The sequence below is a fragment of the Sparus aurata genome, chromosome 7 (assembly GCF_900880675.1).
Source record: "Sparus aurata chromosome 7, fSpaAur1.1, whole genome shotgun sequence".
Classification (NCBI taxonomy): domain Eukaryota; kingdom Metazoa; phylum Chordata; class Actinopteri; order Spariformes; family Sparidae; genus Sparus; species Sparus aurata.
In genome coordinates, this window is record NC_044193.1 from 15,929,478 (window position 1) to 15,952,365 (window position 22,888).

Consider the following 22,888-nt stretch of genomic DNA (forward strand, 5'->3'; position numbering starts at 1 on the left):
GGGCAGACCCAGGACCAGCGCCAAGGTCAAGACTGTGCAGTTGAATATGAGGAACACCATATCAGCGCGGCTCTCATGGGGCGCGTCTGTGTCGTTCCAGAAAGTGCGCGCGTCCATAATTCCACCTTCCTCTCAACGTGGGAAACAACTTTGCTCCATCATGAACAGGTTCCCTTCTCCTCACTGCTCACATCAGAGACGTCCACCGCTGCTGCATAGCTTAAAATGGTAACATAAAGTCACAGATGTCCAGCATTAGTTGAAGTGGGCCCCTGGTTTATTTTATTCAAGTGTGTGTGTGTGTGTGTGTGCGCCCAGCACTGATTGGGTGAATGGTAGGTAGCCTGATTAGCCTGCAATCAGCATGTGGAGTTGTCTGACCTTGCTGAGCCCCGCTGAGGAGATTACATACAGCAGTAGATTGCACAGTTTTGGCCCCTCTTCTTTATATTCCTCTTTAAAATAAAATAGAAATCCGATCAGGTTAATGGATGTCCTGTACACAACATAGAGAAAATATATTCTCTCACATGTTGCACGAGGGCTGAACAACTCAGCAAAATATTAAAATTGCCAAGTGCAACATCCAAATCGCAGGAGCTGCAATCTTTCATTAATAAGGTAGAATGTGTCGGTAACGCTTTTATTAAAAGGTCAGTCAAGAATGAACATTCAGTCATTATCTACTCTCCATAATGCCGATGAAAAACACATTTTAGCTTTGCAGCTACAGTGAACACTTCAGCTTAAAAAAAGGTTGACAATGATGTCTTTTTTTAGGATCTCAGGGCTTACAGACACCTGTATTAGACCAGATGAGCTGTATTGAGCCATTTCATGTTTTGTTTAGTTATTTTTTACATTTTAAAACAAGTCTCCATCTACTTCAGTTGTTTAAGAGAACCCCGCAACGCTGTTTTGCTGTGAAGCTCCAGAAATGTTTTGTACACGACAAAATATCACTAGACTTTTCCACTGACATGGGTGAGTAGATAATGACAGAATTTTTTATTTATCCTTTAATATGGAACATGCAACTTATCATTTGCTTATTATCATTATAATAATAAACAAATGATAAGTTGCATGTTCTATATTAAAGGATAAATCATGATGCTATTATTAATGCTTTTATAGTCTAAGACTATAAAAGCATTAATAATATTCATGATAAGACTTCAGACACTTGTTTACAGTTCATAGACACTTAAAAAAACATCAATGAAAGACCTATGTGTCATATATTTATAATATAATGAACATTGTAAACACTGTCTATTGAGCTTAAGTTCAGCACTTATTCATTACCTTCACTGATATATATGTGTACATAAACACTTTTTTTTTCAATGATTCCTCCGTTGGGGTCATCAAACACTCCTGAGGAAGATATTTACATTATAGAGACAGATGAAACAGTTTAGCAAGAAATTTATTGTCCAAAATGAGCGTGCTGACAAAGTAAACTTCACTGGGAACGTATTAAACATAAGGTTCCCCAACAATCTTTTTTTTTTTTGTCTGAATTACGTTACGTAAGAAAAAAAAGTTTTCATATCAGACAACATATACACAATATACAGTATCTGTGATAGCTCAATATCAGCCAACTAATACACCATTCAGAATCAAATGTGAGCTTTGCTAATGTCTTATAATCAAACAATAAACATGTTTATTATCAAATCCATAAATGTGTTTTACACTATTTTAACACATCTAACGATTTGTTAATTAATATCTAATAAGGCTATAAAAAAACCTTATTACCTTCTGAACACTTATTACAGGGACCTTGCTATAAAGCAATACCATGTCGCATCATGCCATAATAAATGAAGAATTGCGGTGCCTAAAAATCCCACTCTCCAGATGTGAGGCAATATTCTTGTTTGGTAAACTGAAAATGACGACCAAATATTCATTCCCACAAAAACAATGACTTGTTGGCACTGTCCAAAATAACTGTTTTTGCTCAGCGTTCAGCCCTTTATTGTATCAAAATAAAAAAAGACAATCACAGGATAGTTTCACATCATGTGAAGGTGTAGAGCCATAACAGAAAAAGGGCTTTAACATAGTTTCCCCACACTGGTCATTTATTACAAAAGTAACTGGGACAGACATTATATTGCATGAATTCACTGCACTCAGAACACTTAAGTGCAATGTGTTGGACTAGAAGTGCAGACATTTATACTCGAGTCCTGCCATTAATTCAGACAGTGGACTTCTCTCAGCAGAAACAACATGACTGAGCATTCTGATCAGCAGTATTGGGACCAGTCAGTGTTTCAGGAGTTCCTCCATGTAGACGGCGTTCATACGATAAGCTGCCATCCAGTTTTGGGCTACGCTGTAGTAGTGGTTCTGGTAACCCTGCTCTGGGTAAGGAGACATGGAGGCGTAGTAATCACTCCAGGCTCTGTAGCTGGCTCTCCAGTAGCTTTCAGCGCTCCACTCCCCCTCCTCCTCCTCCTCCTCCTCCTCCTCTTCGTCATCATCATCATTCACATCATCATGTTCTCGTTCATCCCTTTCCCTCCAGTTTCTCTCCCTGTTGGTGTTCTCTGAAATCCTCTTGCTCTGTTTCCCAATCTCTTCTTTAATCACTCTTGATTCTGGTCTGTCCGTCCGTGCTGGAGCTGTCTGACTGGATTTCTTGCTCGATTTAATGAAAGATTTATAGTTTTCCTGCTGAGACGAAGCTCTTCCATTTGATGCACAGGTTGTCTGGGGATATATCCGAGGTGCAGAAGTTTGGGATTTGGTGGGGTCTGCCTTTGGTCTGGGCAGAATGGGTGTTTGTTTCGCTTCAATCTGAGGCTTAGCGACTGCTCTGATTTCACATTCGTCCTTAACCGATTGTGAGCTAGATGAACCAGATATTGACCTTGTGTGCGAAAGATCAGTTTTCCACCGCTTTCCATGTTGCTTTAAGCTTTCAGCCCCGTCATCATACAGTGTGAAACACTCTCTATGCCCGCTGTTCTCATCGGGGTCACCTTCCTCTCGACCTCTGAACTCCCTGATGACATCCACCGATCTCCCCAGCCCCGTGGTGATGAAGCTGTGGAAGTCCTGCTCAGCCTCCTCGAAGCTCACGAACCTGGAAGGGCAGCTCTTGAACGAGCTGAGAGGAGGGATCTTTGGAAGGGCGTCCTGCAGCTCTTTTCGAGTCGGAGCCACCTGAGGAGGACTCCGTGGACGAGCTGGAGTCGCTCTGTCAGGATACTCTCTGCCGTGCGATACCTGTGTAGGTGCTGGGTACATCTTTTCTGGCTTTCTCTGATTGCCGTGCTCTGGAGCTTGATCCGTGACCGACTTTGCGTGCCTTTTCTTCTCCGGCTTGGACGAGCGCTGGGATAAGGAGCTTGGAGTGGCAGCCTCAGTGCAGACGTCAAAGTCGCAAGGCTCGTCCATCAACCCAGGCTCTATGATGTCTACAACAGACAAAGATGAGACTTTGAATTACTTTTCCATGTGTTAAACTGGATGAGTTGCACATCAGTGGTTTATTTTGACCAAACCAGAGCTGGTGAAAGTTATATTTTGTGTTTGTCATATTCAAATAAGAGAGCTTGTGTAACCTAACTAACTCTCCTGCACACACACACACACACACACACACACACACACACACACACACACACACACACACACACACACACACACACACACACACACACACACACACACACACACACACACACACACACACACACACACACACACACACACACACCAGCTTAAACTCACCAGGCAACGCAGACAAACTCAGGCCGCACTTTTGAGCGATGGCCATCATCTTGTTCTCCTCCTCGCCATGGCAACAGTAGGTCACAGCAAGCCCCTGAGTGCCTACACAGAAAATGTAATCCTGATGAGAACACATTCAAACAGGAAGGGATACAAAGGAGGGTGTGTGAGCTGTGCGCCCAGGGAAGGCAGCTGCACACACACACAAACAGGCAGTGTAAGTGCAACCTCGGATTGAATTACCCTCCGTTTCCGAGACAACACACAAGTTAAGTCGAGATAATTATAATTAAATGCAGATGATTAGGAAGCTATTGACCTTGTTCGGTAGGTCAAACCTGCTAATACTCCGGCGGCTCAAGCTCATCTTCGAAATGGTGTTTAATGCAGGCAGAAGGAAGCAGGGAATCCTCAAGCTAATAGACTCGCATTCAGAGACAAACAGCGTGCGAAACAAACTGCTGTCTTCGAAACATGTTTGTAACGAATATTGCAGCAAAAACGAAGCATTTTCTCTCCTTTTTAAAATTACAATTAAGCCATTTTACTTGAGCTAACTAACCGAAGCGTCCAGCCCGTCCAATTCGGTGCATGTACGTCTCCCAATCCTGCGGCACATCCAGGTTTATCACCAGGTTTACTTTGTCGGCATCTATGCCTCTGGAAGTCTGATGGGAAGGACAGGGCAAAGAGAAAAACAACCCGTATTAAATAGGAGAAGACAATCAGAGAACCTTGGAGGAGGTATGTTAAGACGAGAGCAGTAGCGATGGGTGACATATTGATAGCAGCACGACGGAGAGGGTCTGTGCGTCTCACCAGGTCAGTGGAGATGAGCACCCTGCACTGGTACTGCTTCAGTTTCGACATCGCTTCCAGCCTCTGGTCCTGACTCAGACCCCCTGTACAGGTCGTCACACACATTAAATCACATCAACTGGAAACAGCTCCGCAGACAGACAAGCGGGAGGAAACCAGCAACAGCAATTAATGCTTCAAGATTATTTGCAGTATTTTTCAACAAATTTACCCAAAAATGAAAGATTTAGTCAGTGTCTACACACCTTCACAAAAGTCTACAAAACATACTCGGAGCTTTACAGGAAATAATGAAATAATTTTTATGTTTTGTTATTTTTATTAGTATTTTTAAAAAACAAGCCCCCCCCCCCCCCCATCTACTAGAATGCTGCAGCTCTGTTTCGCTGTGAAGCTCCTGAAATGTTTTGTTGACTACAGAACTTCACCTGACTTTACAACCACATGAGTGGTGAGCAGATCATGACTACATTTTCATTTTTTGGATGAACTTATCCTTTAACTGTTACCCAATCCCACAACGATGCGTAGTCAAAAGCAACCCAACCAGAACACTTGCAATCATAGAAAAGATTACGAAACCATGAAAAGTTCGATATTCTTACATTCCGAATCAAAATAAATGATAAAATTATGGAAATTACAACACTCGACACACAAATCACTGCTTTTTCAGACGCACTCTCACCTGAGATACAAACAGCAGGTAAGCCTTTGGAGGAGAGGATGTCTGCCAGGTGCTGAGCCCTGTGGGAGCAACCAGAGCAAAATAAAAAATGCTGTTCCTAGAGGGCACATCTTCAACTCACCGTGAATCAGATCTAATGAATGTCAAGTACTTATTCAAAAACCATCAAGAGCAAATGCCTCACTGAGATGTACTTTTCTAGGTGACAAAGATCAACAACAGCAGCCATGAAGACGAGGGTCAATGTGGAAACACCATACAATACCTTGTGTGGAGGTTGGAGAACACCAGGGCCTGGTTGAATGGGATTTTACTGAAGAGCTCCAGCAGGTGCTGCACCTTATCCTCGAAAATCTTGTGAGCCAAAGGATGGGACTGCACCAGCTTGTAATACTGCGTCAGACCTGGCAGGGGGCGCACAAGAGCAATACAGGAGAGAATATGAATCGATTCAGAAGCAGGACACCAGAGAAATCACATCCTGAAGAAGTAACTCTGAACCTGATTGTGTCACAGAGAGGACAGTTTACAGAGCTTATGTCACTTCTTTCTATAAGGGAATCTCAATGACAGCTATTCTTTTTGACACTGCGCGGTTTAAGGGTTAAATTTGAGAGTTTGTATATTTATATAGCAACAAACAACTACCCAACCAGATTTTAATTACATATTTCTTGTACATATTTTTCTGCCAGGACTGGCAACACATCTGTAAAAAATGATGTACTTAAAGGGATATAAAAATATTTTAGGTCACAGAAAAATATGTACAAGAAATGTCATTCAGATCTGTTTAAAAGTATTTCTAACAGCTCAGTTACTTGAAAAAATATTGTTTTATCTGTCTAGTTTTGAGAATATGAGGATTCTTCCAGGGGTACTTAGTTCATCTCGTCTTCCCTCTCCCATTTTTTGATTTATGATGCTAAATCTCAAATGGAATTGCATACAAGGCTATCGGGGATCTGCCTCCACCTGTTGATTGGAACATGATGCTCCAACATAAATGGTTACAAATGGCTTCTGACAACTGTAGTGGACACCATGCATAAAAGGGCCAGACATAGCTGATGGGTCTAATACTTTGCCTGATATAAAGTAATGCTTGGACCCTTACAATTACATTTTTTCTTTTTTTTTTCCTGCTCCAGGGTCTTACCTTTAAGGCCCATGTCACTGGGATTGAGTCTTACAAAAGTAGGCTCTCTCATGTAGCGGGTGAGGTGCTGTGCAAGGGATTCTGGGTAAGTGGCAGAGAGGGCCAGCATCTGTTTGTTCACCGGCAGAGAGGAGAAGATCCAGCTGGAGAGACAGAACAGAGAGGAGATTTTTTTTTTTTTTTTAAATAACACCACAAGTCTGCTGCTTTATCATTTAAGCACTTAAATACGAGTTCTGTCCATCCTACTTGATCTGCTCCTGGAAGCTGCCCTCCTCCAGCAGCTTGTCCGCCTCATCCAGAACAAACAGTCTGATGCTGGCGGTGGACAGCATGCCAAGCTCGATAAGCTGCTTGATACGACCTGCGCACACAACCAGGAGAATCATTACAACAACAACAAAAAAAAACCGGCAGCGTGGCGCTTACATAAAAAAAACAGGCAACGCTTCCTGTGCTGGCCTCTCACCAGGTGAGCCCACAGCTACGTGGCACTTCTTCAGATGGGGTTTGTCCTGACTCACGGGCCTGCCCCCGATGAAGACGTGGCACTCGAGGCCCTCCATGGCGCAGCCGATCGCCATGACCACCGAGTGGATCTGCACCGCAATCTCGCGTGTCGGAGCCAGGACAAGAACCTGCAGGAGGAGGGTCGTTTGTGAAGGTTAGATGTCAACAACCACTTACGCTTGATTAAGGATGGACAGGTGTTTGGTGTGTGTGTGAAGGGAGGGGGGGGGGGGTAGTAAGACCCCTTGGTTAATAAGATTACAGTGAATGCAGAATGCAGCTGGTTCATCAATAAGAGGGGCGCGCACCTTTGCTTCATCAATAATTGTCTTTTTTTCCCCCCCCATGTACTCTTTTTACACTGAGCAGATTAAACGCTTCAGATTAAGACACTCAGAAACAGAAGTGATTACTGCTGGTGACCATCTGTTGTCTGTAAAACGTAAAAATAAAAGTTTTGTCTCAATGTTTTGTTTTTATTATTCATTAGAAGATGCCTGAAGACTGAGAGTTACAGACTGCTGATGAGAATAAAGAATGTACATTTTCTTCATTCCACCGATCAGCTCGGGTTGAATCCGCTCACCTGAGTCGCAGGATTCTCCAGGACCAGAGAGTCCAGGGCGATGGTGCAGAACACGCACGTCTTCCCCGTGCCGGACTTGGCCTGAACAATCAAATCTGAAAAACAAGCAGATGAGCAATGTAGAGCTGCGCAGTACGTCGGAATAATCCATTAACCTTGATTGGGTGGAATGTTGACGCTTCACATCTAGGAGTGCCTAATCTGCTGCACCCAAATCATTTCCCTTCCAGCCCCAATTAATCTGTTCCGACCAATCAGAGGCATTTACTTCAAGGACGCTGTGATTAGCCGCCCTCTGCTTCACAGCACAGTCATCGCAATGCATGTGGAGCAGGTATTTTTCCCAACATCTCTGGAAGTAGAACATGCAAGAGCAATAAATGATTTCATTTTCACTAATTAATTATTTTAAATCAATACGAATAATCATGATGACAGTAATAGTGGATATCATTTCAACCGTTATTAGTACAAGGATCAGTTCACATAATTTTTTTTTTTTTTTTTTAACTGATTTTCTCTCTTTGTGGCATCTCTATAGCCTTTTTGGTTTGAGGTAAGTGTAAACCATTCTACTGTAATGACATTTAACAAGAAACAGGCCCTATGGAAGCCATGAGCACATGTTCTGAGCCTTATCAAACTAAACAGGGACATTTTTTTTATTGCCATCAGCACAAGAAACTTAAATTCCATTTTTACCTCCTCTGTGGCAACAACACATGTAATTTAAGCCAAGAAGTGATCTTTTCCCAACCCTAACCAAGAGGGTTCTGTGCCTAAATCTAACCAGGTTATAAGTAAAGTGATGTAAAACAGAACATTTTACCTTAAACATACAGTTATTATAACATATCCGTGGCTTTGCGGAATCTTACACTGCCAACATTTATTCCAAGCTCTGGACCAAACCATTCTACAGTGTCCGTAGCTGAGATATTCAACAGACAAACAGATGTTTGTTTGGTGTGACTGTCAGTATTTCACTTTTTAAAAACAACGGTGAGGGAATATTTTTTTGGATTGAGAACAAATTACATCATAAAGAAGCATTTATGAGGCTGTTTTGTTTGACTACATTGATTTCACTGAATATGAATAATTAAAATACACAACTTATTCCTTATGTATGACTAATAATATAATCACTGGACCAGTAATAATTAATTAGGGATGCATGATATATACTCAGTCATATTTATTTGATCACTTTTCAGACAAAGAAATTAAATAGAGGCAATAATCCTAAACCAGACTGTTTTCATTGACTTAACGAGCACAGCATCTCCACACTCCGACATGGTCGGTGGTGGTATGCACCTTTGAAGTCGGTTTGCGATCCACCAATAAACACAAGGAGGGAGACAACTAGAGAGCCAAAGAGGTCACAGGTGTGTGGACGGTTTTTACAGTTTCAGAGGAGACATCCCAGTTGCAACTGCATGTTCCAGCAGGGTTCAAAGAGGAAAAGGTCTCAACTTTTAACACAAAACATCTTCTTGGGAGTTTCGGAATCTCATTGCCATTAAACTTCAGTAAAGGAACTTTAAGATGTAAAATTATCGGTTATCTTAGCAGCATATGGGTCACAAGAAGCAGTCGAGTATATGTTTTGGTATCAGCTGTCAAAAATCCTCAATTTCTCTTCATACAGACTGGATACTGAAAGTAAGACTGCAGGTAGGACTGAAGTATCTTGGGTGGGTGGGAGTAACTTGGCCTGCTCTGCCCAAAGTGAATCATTCTGCAGAAACTTAAAACAAGAGCGCATTATTCCATAACTCTCTGACTCTACAAAGACACACAAATGAGAGCTTGATTACTTCTTATCCATTTTCAAACTGGTGTTACATGTACAGAAAGCAGCAGTGACATTCATGAAATTCATTTCACAAAATGGCTGCTAAAAGGCATCAAACAACTCATCAAATCATGTGATTCAACCCATTTGCATTTTGACGTCCGCTAAAAAGCTTCACATGAAATCTCTGAAAAGAGACTGTGGACACTGTCATTTATTCAAGGATCTTCAGGAAATAGGTCAAAGGAAGTAAAGTGAAATCACCAGTGGGGATTTTATTTCAACATAATGGACTTGTCACACGGTAACACCAGTGACACAGCTCAACGGTGCGTTTACCTTCACTGTACACTATTTTTTTAATATTTATACGGAATTTATTTGGAATATGGAATTTTAATGTCATTTCTAATCATATATTTGAAAGTTGTGTTTATACTACTGTATTTTAAATGGTAAAAAAGCAGGGCATTAACTAAAAATACAGCACTTTACTTTTATACATGACTGTGAAGACAAGTAGGTCTATGGTGGCTGGAATCTTAAATAATTGATTTCAAATACTATATTGCCAATCTGATGGCCTAAGAGGCAGTAACAGTTAGAATAACATTTGATTTATTATGAAATATGAGGGAAAAAACTCAGGTGTGATATTGTCTGTAGAGGCTGCGGGCAGAAAAAACGACCTTTCCACTGAAATACTCAAAATAATGACTCGATTTGAACTGTCAGAGTAAATAATGACTAGAGACATGCACCGAGCAATTTGAGTCACGTTCACTACAGCAGATCCGTTGTTAGATCAGCAACCTGTTTCTGCTGCCAAATAAAATACCTGTTATACATCCATAAACAATCATACAGTCTGAGATACACACACGAGTGGACCACACAGCCTTGTGAACCCACCGAGTCCGCAGCGGCCCAGCGGGATCGCCTTCAGCTGGATCGGGGAGGGTTTCTGGAAGCCTGCGGCGGACAGTCCGTCCAGCACGGCCGGGGACAGCAGCAGGGAGCTGAAGTCGATCCCCTCCGACAGAAGGACATCATCGGTCCGCTTTCGCGTCTCTATGTCGTGAGCAGCTCTCTTCATGGAGGCCGCCATGTTGACTGTTTACCGCCGGCGAGGCTCAAACGCGGCTGGTTTAATGAGAGTCGGAGGAGCAGACTGCTGCGGGCTGCAGCGCCCCCTGGTGGCCGGGAGGGGAACTGGTCGTGTAGGAAACACAAGACAACATCCGTTTTCCTTGAGACCGTTATTTAAAAGGTGCGATATGTAAGAATTCTCCACCTGTCGTATTCATATTGAAAACAACTAGTGGCAGCATATGACCAATGTACTCGGAACTGATGCTGAATGTAGCTGTCGTTAGCTACGTAGCTCAGTTAGCCGTGCAGTTAGCCACACAAGCTGTGAGCTTGCAGCACCAGGGGAGTGTTGGTGGTTACACTGATGATTCAACATGATACTTAGACATCATAACTTATTCCTAATTTTTAACATTTAAATTGATAATGATAGACACGATGCGATCTATGGAGGTGTAATTTTTATTTATTTTTTAAATAAACTTTATTGACTAGGCTGTTATCAGAACAACATTTGCATTTCAGATTGTAAAAAAAAAAATCCTCTGGTTGATGTTTATCCCTCTTAAGTTATTTGGTAATGCATCTTGATAATCCATTATTAATATTACTTTTATTTATTTATTTATTTATTAAATAATGTTTATTTTATGGATTAGGCTATTATTAAATGATTACGGTCCAGATGCTTAAAACCTGGCAACCCAGAAGGCTTACAGCCAATTTATAGGTCTGATAAGATGATAAGATGATAAGAGGATAAGACAGAGATTCATTTGGTGTTCAAATTGATGTTACCAGTTCCAACAGAAAGTAGGAATAACTTCACATGTAAAGGGTGCAAATACAAAAGTATCATTACAGGTGTTAGCATAGAAATATGAATAAACAGAAATTCAAGTTGTGTGACCGTTCTGCATCAGTAAAAAGTTTCACAAATAGAATTAGAGTAGAATTTACCTTTGCACATTGTCAGTGTTGTCCTCTTGTCTGGATGTTTCTCCTCATGTTATTTACACATTAGAGTCAGTCGGGTGATGAAGGCCTGGTTAGAGACACTGAGCCTGAGTCATGCTGCAAAGAATTCATGTTAAGCCTCTATCTGCAGAGTAATTCGGCGGACACAGAGATGCCTGATATCAACAAGCTATAAGGCTACCTCTGTGCATTTAACCAGCAGGCGTGCGTTTTAACTCTGATCCTAAAAACCATATTGTGTTACCGAATCCCTGCTTCATTACTCAGGAGCAGCTGTAAAGCCGGCAATCATGGAAAGTGCAGTCTTACAGGATATTAGACAGAATTATTGTCAGCACAATCCGGATCTACGGATTTGGTTTTCAAGAATTAAATGTCATGGCCCAGAGCCTCTCTCGTCCCAATAAGAAGGTCCTGTCTCCTTTTTCTTCTCTGCAGCTGCCTGCACCAGAGCAGCACACATGCAGCATAAGTAGAGACAGACTTGACTGATGTTGTTGGATTACTTAAACTACTTAGTCTATTTCTACTTTTTCTTTCCTTTCACATTTTGTGCAGCTGTTTTGATTTCTAACCTGTGGAAATTTTGGACGTATTAGTCTTGAGCTTGAGTTGCAGGTGGACAACTGAATCTAAAGCAAGCAGTGTCTAAAACTGAGCAATATGGATGACCTAGGAAACTCCTCAGAGCCTCACAGCTCAGTCGACACGGTGCTCCTGTCTCGGACCGGCTACACGATACTGGCTGTCATCATGGGTGTGTTCTCTGTGGTGGGGATCATCCTCAACGTCTTGGTGATCGTCGTGACAATGAGACACAGACAGCTCAGACAGCCGCTCAGCTATGCCCTCGTCAACCTGGCCGTATGTGACCTGGGCTGTGCTGTGTTCGGAGGTCTGCCCACCACAGTGACCAATGCCGTGGGATACTTCAACCTGGGACGTGCGGGCTGCGTGTTGGAGGGCTTCGCTGTGGCCTTTTTCGGTGAGTGTACATGACAATTACAACCTGGTGTGGTTTCATTTTCACGGTGCAGGAAGAAGACCCTTGATGAAATAAAACGAACAATGCAGCAAAGTTAAAATAACCTAAACTAAACTAGGCATCAGCGAGATGTGGTTAGTTTAAATATCTAAAGTAAAGGCATCAATCTGCAGGAAAACAGCTATCAAATCATTAGAATGTGTGTGCTGATGTTTTAATTTTTGGTTGCTTGTTCCAGTGGTTCCTAACTTTGTAGGGGTCGGGCCCTTTCAGTAGAACCTCATAATAAAAAATGTCGACAATTGTCGATTCAATTTGAATATTTTTTTTTCTTTTTTATCAGAAATATTCTATATTTGTATACATTTTAAATACTGGAAAAGTTTTTAAATGAGACCATTTAAAAAGTTTAGATGAGAGAAAGGGCCCCAATTAGTTTTTAATACGGAGTCTATAGAGCCAAAGAGGTCAACAACTAGCATAACCTAAATGTGTTGCAGTTAATAAGCTTAACACGTGTGTTTTTATGTCAAACTTTTATGATAAAAGCAATGAGAAATTATAACTGTTAGGAAAGTTAACTGTTTTCTCCACTGTGAGGAAAAAAAAGGGTCTGTTGAGTCAACATGTCGACTTAATAGCTCAAATAATGAAGAAACGTTCTGAAGACTGACTGAAGTATCTCAACATAATAACAGTATCTAAGAAATGAGAAGCTTTCTCAAAATGCTGATTTCAACAAAAGGACATTGTTTTAAAAACGTTCAATAAATTGGGTTATAACTAACTTACTCAGTAATGACTTGGTGACTAAAAACAATGAGCAATTTGTGAATCCACATCTAAAGCAGTTTTCAGTGATGGTATCCATTTGGGTCTGTGAAGCATTTCTCACCCATTTGCTTCTGTTGCTTTGACACTATTTAGTATTAAGAGGGATACAACTGGAATATTCACAATTGTACTTAAGTGTTTACACGTCTCTTCTTTTCTCTCAGGTATAGCAAGTCTGTGTACAATAGCAGTCATTTCTGTCGAACGCTACATGGTGGTGTGCTATCCTATGGGTGCTGTCCTGTTCCAGACCAGGTACAGTAAATGACTGACAGAAGCATCACACAGAGAACAAAAAGCTTCATTGCTCCACCAACGTGTTACACAGCATCTCTGCTGTCCTCAGACACGCGGTGGCTGGAGTGGTGCTGTCCTGGGTGTGGTCGTTCGTGTGGAACACCCCTCCTCTGTTCGGTTGGGGAAGTTATGAGCTGGAGGGCGTCATGACCTCCTGCGCCCCCAACTGGTACAGCCGGGACGTCGGGAACATGTCCTACATCATCATATACTTTTTCTTTTGCTTTGCCGTGCCCTTCTCCATCATCACGGTGTCTTACTCGCAGCTCTTGTGGACCCTCCGTCAGGTGAGGACTGCTCAGTGATTTCCAGTCGGTCTTACTAGCATCATGATAAAACAGCAAAAAAAAAACCCTATGTGGCTGTTTTTTGATCTCCCAGGTGACCAAGCTGCAGGTGTCTGAGGCTGGCAGCACCAATCGCGTGGAGGTGCAGGTGGCACGTATGGTAGTGGTGATGGTGTTGGCCTTCCTGGTGACCTGGTTGCCGTACGCCGCTTTGGCGATGGCTGTCATCCTGGACTCAAGTCTATACATTGACCCCATCATCGCTACCATACCCGTCTACCTGGCTAAGAGCAGCAGCGTCTACAACCCCATCATATATATTTTCATGAACAGACAGGTAATCCTCCATCACACACATTTATATTCACAAACAATATAATCGCTATTATTTCCCTGTCTCTTGTGTGTGTGCTTCCAGTTTCGAGGATACGCTGTCCCCACCGTCCTGTGTGGATGGAACCCGTGGACCTCAGATCCACAAACATCTGACTGTGAGACCACGGTCGCCTCTGTCAACAAGAGCCAGAGAGTCTCACCTAAAGAATCTCTAAAAGAATAAAAATGCACTGGAATACTAAGGATAACAGACTGACATGAATAGACCAATGGCAGATTTGGAAATTATGTGTATTCAACATAGGAACATCATCAAAGGAGACCATGTGTTCAAACCTGCCTGTCTTATACTGCTGAGGTTGTCACAACCTTTCATGTATTCTGATACAAAGACAACCCCCCATCTTGTTCTCTGTCCTGGATATTGTTGATCATGTATAATTCTTTTTGATCTCACTACAGGGAATGTGGGAGTTGTGTCACATTCACATTGTGTAAAGATTCATATCCACCCAAACTGTATATTTTACAATCTTGTCTCAGATATTTTACCACTGTGATCGGTATACTCTGTGATTTTGTCGGACTGTTCCATACAAACAATATCTGTGCCTCTTCCTGATGTTTCTTCTATTTTCTTTTCCCGCTAAAAAGTTTTGTGTGGAAGTTTTTTCTCACTGTATCGAGGGTTGAAGGTCAGAGGGCATTGTACACTGCACAGATTGTAAAGCCCACTGAGGCAATGTGACTCGTGATTTGTGATGTTGGACTTATAATAAAATTGACGTGACTTGACCTACATTTGCACGGAAACAACATACTTACGTGGTTTGTTAAAGTAAAAAATGCATGCATGCACATGTTTATCATGTGTATAGATATCATTTCAAACTAGTCATAGACTGTTACTAGGTACATTTACCCAAGTACTGTATTCAAGTTTAATTTTGTGGTACTTGTACTCGATTATTTCCATTTTACGCAACAATATTTATGTTATTACTACTTAGCAAAGTTTGTTGAAAAACCAGTGTAAACGGTTTCATTTTTCTATATCCATAACCATCTGCATCAACACTTAAGCATAAAAACTTGTCTATTGTCAGTTTAAATAAATTCATCTAATCCCCACTTTCATATTTTTAGCACAACACTGATAAGTACCCAAAAGCTATACTTGAGTAAAAGTAAAGATATTGTGCTTTCACTTAAGTAAAAGCTAAACTCACCCATTGGAATAGTACTTGGGTAAAGTTCTTCTGTTTGATATTAAATGTACTTAAATGTGTTCTGGCAATAAATGTATTCAAGTAATCTGTTCTCATATAATGCATGCTTCTGGTTATCATAGTCAGTAGCATTGTATCTTTAAATGGGCTAAGTAACTAATAACTAAACTCACCAAATAAATGTAGCGGAGTGAAAGTAGAAGGTAGCAGAACAAGGTTATATGTACAGTAAGTTACCGCAATATTGTACTGAAGTAAATGACTCTTAGTTACAATCCATCACTGATTAAAATGTGTACATATGGTAAAGTTGGTGTGTAGTTTTCTGAATTGTAGCCTAAAGAAAATATCACATTTGGCTGATGTTAAAATGTTCTTATAGCGAATGTAAATATTTGTTCGTCACACTAGATAGAGCTATGTTTCCAAAGGATTTATGACACGAGAGAAAAGTAATTACATGTTTGTTTGTTTGTTTGAATTTTTTTTATTAGGTGTACACATCCCCATTTGCTTCTTCAGGTCTGCGCTCAAACATGGTACACACCCCTCGCACACAAGCAGACCTTTCTCACCTATATATGACCTTTATGGCTTTCATTGATAAAAATCATAATAATCAGTGTGTTATACTCCTTTGCAACATGATACTTCACTCCAGCCTTTTGGATCCAGCATGTTAAACAGCAAGGAAAAAAACAAAAACCTGTCATCAGTTTAGTCAAGTCTCACAGTTTGATCATTCACAGTCACTTCTCGCTCTCTAAATAAACACAAATGCAATCATCCTATCACCTTGGCTTTTTATTGATCAAACAAATATTGCTATGACTTCATTAAAGAAAAAGCTAGAAAAAAAAAGCCAGAGTGTGAATAGCTGTATCAAACCTGTACACTTCTTATATATACAGAGTGAGGGATCATCTATGTACATGCTACATACTGTCACACTCTGGGTGAATAAGTAGTCCTTCTGACAGGCACGGACGTCGGATCTCTTCACCCTTTTTGAATCCATTTCAGGAGAAGATGCAGGAGTGACCCGAGGCCGGTGCCTGAGGAACAGGAATCTCCAAATCTACGCTCACAGGCCATCTTGTATAGATACAGTACATGTTGACATGATGACTGATTGGTGTGTGAAACAGTTGTGTGCTTGAAGGCCAGGCGCTCGGAGGACTGACTTTGGTCCTGTTGTTTCTGGCAGTAACGGTAACAGCAGGAAACAACAGCGTGTTTGAGTGCTTCAAGTCCTGCTAAACAGGCTACATAACAGTTATAACAGTACTGTGCAGCTTGAGCTTGAGTCCGATTTGTCGTACAAACGGTCTGGTCCCAATGCCGGCGGCACATCACTCGCGAGGTGTTGACTTCATCTTATTTACGGCCTCTCTTATCGATGAGCCGTTACAGGTTAATGTGGTGTTAAAAAAAAAAAAGAAGATGTCCCATGCAAGATTTAAACCAACTGGAGGTATTCCTTTTTCCGGCAGCAGCTATTTCACATACCGACTGAAAACAGCTGTGTTGTAGTACACAAACATGCTTTAAGAGATGACAAGTAAAGACATGGGTAAGGTAGTCGCTGAACAGCAATATTATGCTCAAATGAACGACACAGGAGACGGACAGGATGATGCCAAGAAGTGATTCTTCTTCTTCTTCTTCTTCACGTACAGTTCTAACCAGCTTTGCAAAAGAGTTTCGGGCCATGATCGACGTACTCTGCTCTACTGGGGGGGGGAGACATACGAGACCAGCTGTACCTCACAGCATCCACAAAACGACATTAGCAATTAAGTCCTGAGCTCAAGGAATGTGCAACATGTCCCCAGCCAGTCGCCACACTGTTCCGGTGGGAACACAGTAAGAGACTGAGAACAGCATCCTGGAATTATCATTGCTTCTGACAAGTAAAAAGTATGCTCGTATATATATACAGATTGGAAAAAATTCAAATAAAATGGATAAATGCTCGTGGAGATGGGCAGGAGAGGTTTTTGGGAGGGGGGGAGGGGTTGTTGACTGTTCTACTCATGATCTAAGGAGATAAAAAGTAAAATAAAATAAAAGAAGAAATCAGGTGCAAAGAGAACGTTTCAACATCAACACCTGTACGGCACGCGACAAATCAAGACAACTTCTGAGTCAGAAGAGGAAGGGGGTGTCTACGGATAAGCAGGTGAGGATTTGTACACTTCCTTTAACTCTCTGTTCTCACACGTCGCCCTCCTTGTGCATTGAAACAGGAGTGTCACGCAGCATAGTGTTCTTTACAGCATGTGACAAATGTGTGTTTTTTTAAATCGTAATGTAATGTAGTGTCCAATTTCGGTCGGTGAAGGTAAATATGTCCTACAGTTAGTGAGTTTCTCTTTTTTTTTTTGGTTCATTGTTTTGATTCTTCTTGATTCTACTATCTAGAAAAAAAGTACTTCCTATTCTGCAAGAGTGACTGATGAGGTAATGGCAGCCACCATGACCTCTACTGGACGATAAGGTGCTAAAGTTTCTCTCTGTAAACTCTGTTGATCTACACACTCGTAACTTTCAAGTGAGCCATCAGTGTGTGTGTGTGTGTGTGTGTGTGTGTGTGTTGTTTGTATATTCAAGAGAGATACAGGAAGAGAGAGAGAGAGAGAGAGAGAGAGAGAGAGAGAGAGAGAGAGAGAGAATTGTTTTAAGGGTCATGTAATAAAGGGCTGAGAGGTTAGGCGAAGGTTTCAGGGTTGAGGTGCAATATTCAGAGTTTGGATTCAGGCTGAGGCGTATTATGAAAAAGCAGAGTTCTACAGCTCAGTCTCTTTATGTACAACACAAAAAAAAAGGAAAACAGAAGAAGCGGTTTCCTCTCTTTTTCTTTGCCTTCGAATCACGTCCACTTTTCACTCCTTCTTCCTCACAGCTCACTGATACAGCAAGTTCGATTCAGTCAGCCCACGTCCCGAGCGCTGCCCTCTTCTGGACAGCAGCGGTAGTAGCAGCAAGGAGAATCTTGTACTCTCCCACTTTTCTTCCAGCGCTTCTCTCGTTTAAAATTTGTTTCTGTCTTTAGGGTCGAGTCGAGTGTGTTTTTATTAAGTTACGCATGAATTCTTCAGCTTTGAGTTCGGTGTGGTTTTTGTTTCCGTGTTCCTGTGTGTGTTTTTCTTCTTCAGTGTGTGTCCTGTGTGTGTTTTCGTGTGGCAGCGTGTGTGTTGCTCCTTCAGTGTGTGTGTGGCAGGGTCAGTGGATGTATGTCTGACAGGACGGCTCCGCGTGTCACTGTCCTTCCTCACCTCAGCGCCCCCGCCAGCACTAAAACAACACACTCTGCCTCCTGCTCTTCCCCTGGGCTGAGGAGAGAGAGAAGGAGAGAGAGAGGGAGGGAGAGAGGGACAGAGAGGGACAGAGAGAGAGGGAGAGAGGGAGAGCAGTGAGAAAAAAGGTTTGTATTTCATTTAGACATGCCAACAAACACTTCCACATCACACACTGCAAAATTCACTCCATGCAACATTAAAATGTACACTATAAGGCCAAATGCACCGGACACACACAGAGGGCTGCAACTTACAATTATCTTCCTTGTCAGTAAATCCACCAAATTCAACGTCTATTAATCATTCGGTCTATTAAACTAAAGCCTTCTGTGACCTGAAAATATTTTTTTTAGTATAAGATGATGAACTGCAGAAAGTTCTCTAAGAAAACCTGGAACCATCACATTTTTGGCATTCTTCTTAAAAGATGAATCGGTTTATCTTCTGTCGATCGACTTATTGCTGCAGCTCATTACACGCACGTGAATATTGAACATCTTGTTCCAAACAAACCCAATCACTAGAATGAATGTAGGCAAAGTGCATTTGCAACTTTCTTCTCTTTGATTCTTTAGGTCAACTTTTATTTGTTATGTTGTGGACACACTGTGATCATGGACAGTTAGGTTTAAGCCCCAATACCATTTTGTTAGGGTTCGGAAAAGAGTGTGTTTGGGCTTCAAATACCAGTTATAGTACCCAAAAACACGGCCAGACACGTCCCTAGGTCTTGTCGAACATAGCTGGTTATGTCGACACAAACATGGCAGGAGATGTCATGACTTCTTGTCAAAAATATCAAGTTTTTGTGTCCCCACCTACACAGCTGAAATGTGTCCAAGGTTCCCCATATAAATATTCAGTTGTTCCACACATACAAATGTTGGAACACAGTCCTGACCTGCTGTCACTAGCTTTCCCGCTGTCTCGCCTGTAACTCCACCATCATCCCCTCCACATCAAGATATGGAAGTCAGGTCACAAACATGATCATGATGAACATGATATGATAAGTTCTGTCGAAGATTGGTACGCAGCCTATAACACGTACAAACGTGAAATTTCGTAAAGCTTTGCTGAAACATCAACTGCCAACATTTGATCCTGCCAACTGCGCTCTCCAAAACCATGAGTAATTAATAAGCTGCTATAAAGGATTCCACTCCTCTGGGAGGGCTTTCCTGTAAACTGGTTTTAGGGATTTGCTGCCATCAGCCACAAGCGCATTAGCGAGGTACTGATGACGAGTGATAAGGCCCCAGCATCTTCAGCCAAAAAGTTGTTGATGGGATGAGTTCATGACCCATTTGATCAAACTGCTAAAACGTGAAAAGATAAAAGTAAAAATCTTCACTTTTACTCCTGCTCACATACTCACAATTAAAAGCTATTAATTACATTTCTTTCTCTTAAATTTAGGTTTAAATCTGCGAAACAGAAAGAAGAGCTCACAACCACTGAGATTTCCTAGTGTTATTCTATTTCATTATATTTGTTGTAATGGGTGTAAACATATATTTTTTCAGTTTTACATTATCTGTTACTTGAGTTTGATCAATATTTTAAAATAAGCTTAAAAAAACTGGTAACACACACATACATATAGACTTTAGCAGACTATATGTCATTTAGAAAATGTGAGGATTGCTCTGAAGAGAAAGAACACTGGGCTCCTGTTCTCTGAGCACATGTGATCAATAAGCATTAAACTTTTTACCAGTTTAGCAATAGAGCATAACTGAGTGTATTTCTTAGAGGTTTGATGACTAAAAGGCTCAGTGGATTTGGTTTTTATTCGAAAAGGCGACGTCATGTTCAAATCTGAAAGGGCTTTCCCAAGAGCTGTAGCACACTGTTGTCTGCAAGCCAGAAAAAAAAGCACACAAAAGTATGTGGACGGGTACTTTTGACCATAAAGTGTAGCCAGAGTGCGATCAGTGCCAGTACTTTCACAAGAGGATTATTCATGTAGTTCTATAACTTACTGTGTGTAATCTCATGTTGCAGAAGCTAAATCATACTTACCAGTAACCGTAACACAATGCAGTGAAACCAACACTATTGGAATACTAATTGAAAATGCATTTATGAACACACAACCAACCAAACACACACTGAACCAAACCCTCACTTACAGACTCAACAAAAAGGCTACATCTCTCGCTGCAGAAACCTAAACAGGACTGCAAATGAAAAGAATCAAATGTCTTGATCCCCGTCCACTCAACACATTCTTTTCGTTTATGAAGATATTGTTGCCCCTTTCATCCCTGAAATAAACGCTGGGCGTGGCTCACTCAGAGAAAAAAGAGGATTAGGTAAGTGAAAGCTGAGATGATGCATGTGGGTGCAGGGCTGGAGATGTGAGGGGGAGGCCAGCGGGAGCAAGAACAAGGAAAGGGATTAACAAAAATAGAGACAAACTACAAAAAGAATGAAAGGATGCGAGGCTAACAGCTAACAAATAATGTGTTGTTTTGGTTCAGGGAATGCAGGGTGAGAGGTGAAATGTGCCAGCATTTGAGTCCAGATCACCGTACATAAAGCGGGACTGCAGCAAAGACAAAGTGCAGATGGACAGATGGAAAGAGGCCAGGTGACAGCAAACAGATCAAAGAGGGGTGGGGGCTGGCTAGAAGACAGACAGAATGAAAGAGACCGTATTTACCAGAACGGTAGGGGCCACTCAGCCAGTGGAAGTGGAGGAGAGATTGTGACTCTGAGCCCTTGGATTGGCTGCTTCTCTCTGGAAGTACTGCGAGGGTGCAGAGCCTAGCTTATGGGCCACCGCTTTTTAGGGTTAGGGGGGAGAGGAGGGGAAGGTTGGGAATATTGAGGTGTTACGAAAGAGTTGGAGTAAGGGCACACAAGGGAGATAGAAAGGATTAGGGGAAAGATGAACATTGCGAAAGAAGACAGAGCGTGGGTACCAAGGAAGAGAAGGGACAGTTTATCAGAACATGACAGAGAGGCAGCGGAAGCAGAAAGACAGAGACGCACACAGGCCGAGACTGTGATAGAGACAGAAACACTGAAGTCAATCTGAGCGCAATGGCACACCAGGTATGCACAGTTAATGATTTGGGGTCGAGACAAAGGCAAAACTCCTCAGCTGCTCTTCCAGTGATCATAGTAAATAATTATACGCAAACTCAATTGCTGGATGTACAACTTACTTTGGCTATGAACGGTCTATAATCAGATTTCTGTCGCAGCATCTCTCAACATCCAATTGTCTAATTTAATCATAAATATTTACACTGTAATGAATGCACCTACTTTTAAGTCTGACAGCTTAAATTCTTGAACCTTAGGTTGTATAGTTAAATGTTCTTGACACTGTGCATGTGCAATGATTATGTTTTGTTGGCAGGATAGAGTTATTTCATCATTGTAGAGTTGTCAACTCACTACATGGCACAATGCTCTTTTGAGCACCTAAATTCATTGTACTATTCACTATTAAAACTAGGAATAGGCCAATATTGAGCATTTGTTTCGACTATGGGTATCTTTATTTTTTTTATGTCCGAATGCCGATAAAAAAATTTATTTAAAAAAACTCTATTTTGGCTCTGATGCAGCAGCCTTCTTTGTCTGTAGTCAGCACTGTGTGGTCTCACTTAATGTTACACGTCACATGTGATAACCTATCAACACTGAATAATCTGAATCTGCAAAGTAAGTAGAAAATAAAGTTATAAAATAAATGTAGAGGAGTTGAAGTATAAAGTAGCAGAAACCTTAAGTAAATTGTACCATGTTACACTCACTGACTGGATATTCAGTTACTAATATCAAGTATAGGTCTCCTTGACTACTAAGGTGTCTTTTAAAGTTTCCTGCAGCCGCTGTTGTAAATATTGAGGAGCTGGAGATCAGTTTGTAGAGTAGGCATGACTCTTGCAATAGACTGTGTGTGACATGTAGGACCACACAGTGACATGAGAGAGGACATAAAGCAAATAGAGAGAAAAGAAGGAGAGAAGAGGAAGAGGACAGGGAGCAAGAACTATCCTCTATCATATTCCAACTAAGAATTCCTAATTTCTTGTTTTTCCCCATCTATTTTTCTGTCTCTAAGGACTTACTTGACTCTGGGTAGACTGACGATCTCTTCCCTGGATCTTTCTGGAGCTGGATGCCTTTTACAGAGAAGATGGATGCAGCTGGAAACAACAGAGGGTTGGTGTGAGTGTGATTCTACACTCCTTGTGTATGTTCAC

General features: G+C 41.5%; 3 protein-coding genes across 7 annotated transcripts in view; 1 reads left to right on the top strand and 2 right to left on the bottom strand.

The window, feature by feature from the left end:
- Positions 1-1,413: 1,413 nt before the first annotated feature.
- ddx20 (DEAD (Asp-Glu-Ala-Asp) box polypeptide 20) lies at positions 1,414-10,509 on the bottom strand. Its single transcript, XM_030424063.1, has 11 exons — positions 10,235-10,509; positions 7,522-7,616; positions 6,895-7,063; positions 6,675-6,789; positions 6,426-6,568; positions 5,532-5,670; positions 5,267-5,325; positions 4,579-4,661; positions 4,322-4,427; positions 3,760-3,861; positions 1,414-3,443 (listed from the first exon to the last, which is right to left on the bottom strand). Exons 1-11 carry the CDS (start codon positions 10,428-10,430, stop codon positions 2,287-2,289), a joined length of 2,364 nt encoding a protein of 787 aa, XP_030279923.1. The 5' UTR covers positions 10,431-10,509; the 3' UTR covers positions 1,414-2,286.
- On the top strand, positions 10,450-14,947 carry parapinopsina (parapinopsin a). Of its 2 annotated transcripts, none has more exons than XM_030424071.1 (6): positions 10,450-10,592; positions 11,992-12,377; positions 13,376-13,466; positions 13,558-13,795; positions 13,890-14,132; positions 14,214-14,947. In XM_030424071.1, the coding sequence occupies exons 2-6, from the start codon at positions 12,056-12,058 to the stop codon at positions 14,352-14,354; spliced, it is 1,035 nt and encodes a 344-aa protein (XP_030279931.1). In that variant the 5' UTR covers positions 10,450-10,592; positions 11,992-12,055; the 3' UTR covers positions 14,355-14,947. The 2 variants fall into 2 exon arrangements, with proteins under 2 accessions (XP_030279931.1, XP_030279932.1); XM_030424072.1 differs by having other exon boundaries at positions 12,069-12,377.
- Positions 14,948-15,823: 876 nt separating this feature from the next.
- LOC115585590 (cyclin-dependent kinase 17-like) overlaps positions 15,824-22,888 on the bottom strand; it is a 47,937-nt gene continuing 40,872 nt past the window's right edge. For 2 of the 4 annotated variants that reach the window (XM_030424065.1, XM_030424067.1), the window contains 3 exons: positions 22,754-22,831; positions 21,331-21,452; positions 15,824-18,695 (listed from right to left, as the gene is read on the bottom strand). In XM_030424065.1, the coding sequence (XP_030279925.1) occupies positions 21,349-21,452; positions 22,754-22,831 (182 nt within the window). In that variant the 3' untranslated portion in view covers positions 15,824-18,695; positions 21,331-21,348. The remainder of the gene's footprint in view (positions 18,696-21,330; positions 21,453-22,753; positions 22,832-22,888) is intronic. The other 2 variants (XM_030424064.1, XM_030424066.1) reach the window with 1 other exon arrangement.

Excerpts from the sequence above, each read along its gene's own strand:
- ddx20 (XM_030424063.1), bottom strand. The coding sequence starts at position 10,430 with ATGGCGGCCTCCATGAAGAGAGCTGCTCACGACATAGAGACGCGAAAG. Across the intron at positions 7,064-7,521 it reads TGGAGAATCCTGCGACTCAG|GTTCTTGTCCTGGCTCCGAC; the intron begins GTGAGCGGATTC and ends CTCCTCCTGCAG. Across the intron at positions 5,326-5,531 it reads TTCTCCAACCTCCACACAAG|GGCTCAGCACCTGGCAGACA; the intron begins GTATTGTATGGT and ends TTGCTCCCACAG.
- parapinopsina (XM_030424071.1), top strand. The coding sequence starts at position 12,056 with ATGGATGACCTAGGAAACTCCTCAGAGCCTCACAGCTCAGTCGACACG. Across the intron at positions 12,378-13,375 it reads CTTCGCTGTGGCCTTTTTCG|GTATAGCAAGTCTGTGTACA; the intron begins GTGAGTGTACAT and ends CTTTTCTCTCAG. Across the intron at positions 14,133-14,213 it reads ATATTTTCATGAACAGACAG|TTTCGAGGATACGCTGTCCC; the intron begins GTAATCCTCCAT and ends GTGTGCTTCCAG.